Source organism: Notothenia coriiceps, unplaced genomic scaffold (genome assembly GCF_000735185.1).
Source record: "Notothenia coriiceps isolate Sejong01 unplaced genomic scaffold, NC01 NC01_scaffold00017154, whole genome shotgun sequence".
NCBI classification, from domain to species: Eukaryota; Metazoa; Chordata; class Actinopteri; order Perciformes; family Nototheniidae; genus Notothenia; species Notothenia coriiceps.
Window position 1 is genome coordinate 1 of NW_011349855.1, and position 1,700 is coordinate 1,700.

The window sequence follows — 1,700 nt, forward strand, 5'->3', positions numbered from 1 at the left end:
AAGTGACTGTTTTTTTGTATATATTGATTGTTGTGTTTTTATCTTAATGTGTGCATATGTATAAATGTGTCGGTTGATTGTGTATATATAGGATTTACATACATACATATTTGTATTCAGGATTGTGGGAAACGGTATTTCGATCTCTCTGTCTGTACACAAGAACTGAAAGATTGACAATGAAGTTGACTTTGACTTGAGCTATAGAGCAGCTGTTTGCAGTTAATATGAAGATGCATTTTTCTGACTCATTTCATGACTCTTTTTTGTTGTTCCCTTCCAATAACATGGCAGCTAGAGTGGAGGAGCTGGAGGACAGCATCGCGGAGGTCTACCAGCACAGCAAGGTCAACCGCAAAGAGATGGGAAGACTGGAAGGTAATGGAGATATGTTCCTACAAACATGACTCCAAGTTGATGCCACTTCAGAATCAGAAATACGCTATTTATCCCGAGGGAAATTAGGTTTTTGAATGAAATAAAACAAAAGACAAAATATAATAAGTTAATATATAAACATAATAATAATTTAAAGTAATCTTTTCCAATACAAAGATAAACATTAAACGATTACAATATTATATAAACATAATAAGTATGTAAAGTAAGCAACAGTTGGTGTATGCCATCCATACGCTTTGTATGGTGATAATATGTCAATACTTTGTTTACAAAATGTTGCACTGCCCCCAAGTGGCCAAAAAGATAATGGCAGTTTTTATTTATTTTTTGCTTCTCAGGCTGTCAGAAGGGACACAGGTTGGGATACAAATGCTATCTCGTGTACAATAGCCTCGAGGACTACGCCTCAGCTTCCAGAAAGTGCCAGGAGCGCGGCGGCCGCATGGCGATGCCCCGAGACCGAAAGGAGCAGGAAGCCCTCGCCGACTACGTGAAGTCCTTCTTCCACCCGGGGAACTGGCCCGTGTGGCTGGGCATCAACGACCTGCGATCTGACGGCCTGTACGTGTTCGATGATGGGTCGAGGGTCTCGTATTTCCAATGGCGGAGACACTTCCTGTCCAGCCAGCCGGACGGAGGGAGGCGGGAAAACTGTGTGGCGATGTCCTCGGACGACGGCGACTGGTGGGACCATTACTGCGATCGCACCATGAACTATATGTGCGAGTTTGATAACAGGGAGGCACTTTAAAATGAACTCTCTTCAAGATTTAAAGGTCACCTGTTATGCAAAATCCACTTGTCCATGTCTCTTCTACATAAACATGTGTCCCCTCTTCTCCATGTCTCTTCTACATCAACATGTGTCCCCTCTGTGGAAAGAGATTCTGAAAGTTTCAGGAACAAAGATTCTCTCTCTTTTTGATCCATTTCTATAAAGACCGTGTCTGAAAATGAGCTGATCAGATTTTGGCCACTTTATGATGTCATAACGATTTTTTGTCTTGTGTAACCATTAGCCAATCAGCAACCAAGGTAACCCCCCCCCCATACATTATCACCTGAATCTCCTCCTAGAGCACCATTGACTTCTTTTTAACCAAATCTCTCTCAGAGGGGCGTGGGGAGGGGCTCCTTATTTTCATCTGAAGTAACAGACAGAGAATCAGCACTTTTGAAACAGAGGGGATTATGGGTAATGCTGCAATGATCTGTTTGGTGTTTCAGCCAATCAGAGACAGGTTCTGTATATATCTGAGACCTGTAATATATTGATGAAAAACAGTATCATAGGGGAC

The 1,700-nt window shown here is 42.1% G+C and overlaps 1 protein-coding gene across 1 annotated transcript; it reads left to right on the top strand.

The window, feature by feature from the left end:
• The first annotated feature begins 269 nt into the window (after positions 1-269).
• On the top strand, positions 270-1,233 carry clec11a (C-type lectin domain containing 11A). The gene is made up of 2 exons (XM_010776675.1): positions 270-378; positions 741-1,233. The coding sequence occupies exons 1-2, from the start codon at positions 288-290 to the stop codon at positions 1,151-1,153; spliced, it is 504 nt and encodes a 167-aa protein (XP_010774977.1). The 5' UTR covers positions 270-287; the 3' UTR covers positions 1,154-1,233.
• The last annotated feature ends 467 nt before the right edge of the window (positions 1,234-1,700 follow it).

What these genes read in the sequence shown, in the direction of transcription:
- clec11a (XM_010776675.1), top strand. Translation starts at nt 288, where the DNA reads ATGGCAGCTAGAGTGGAGGAGCTGGAGGACAGCATCGCGGAGGTCTAC. An exon ending in AGAGATGGGAAGACTGGAAG is followed by an intron (nt 379 to 740) that starts GTAATGGAGATA and finishes TTTGCTTCTCAG; the next exon opens with GCTGTCAGAAGGGACACAGG.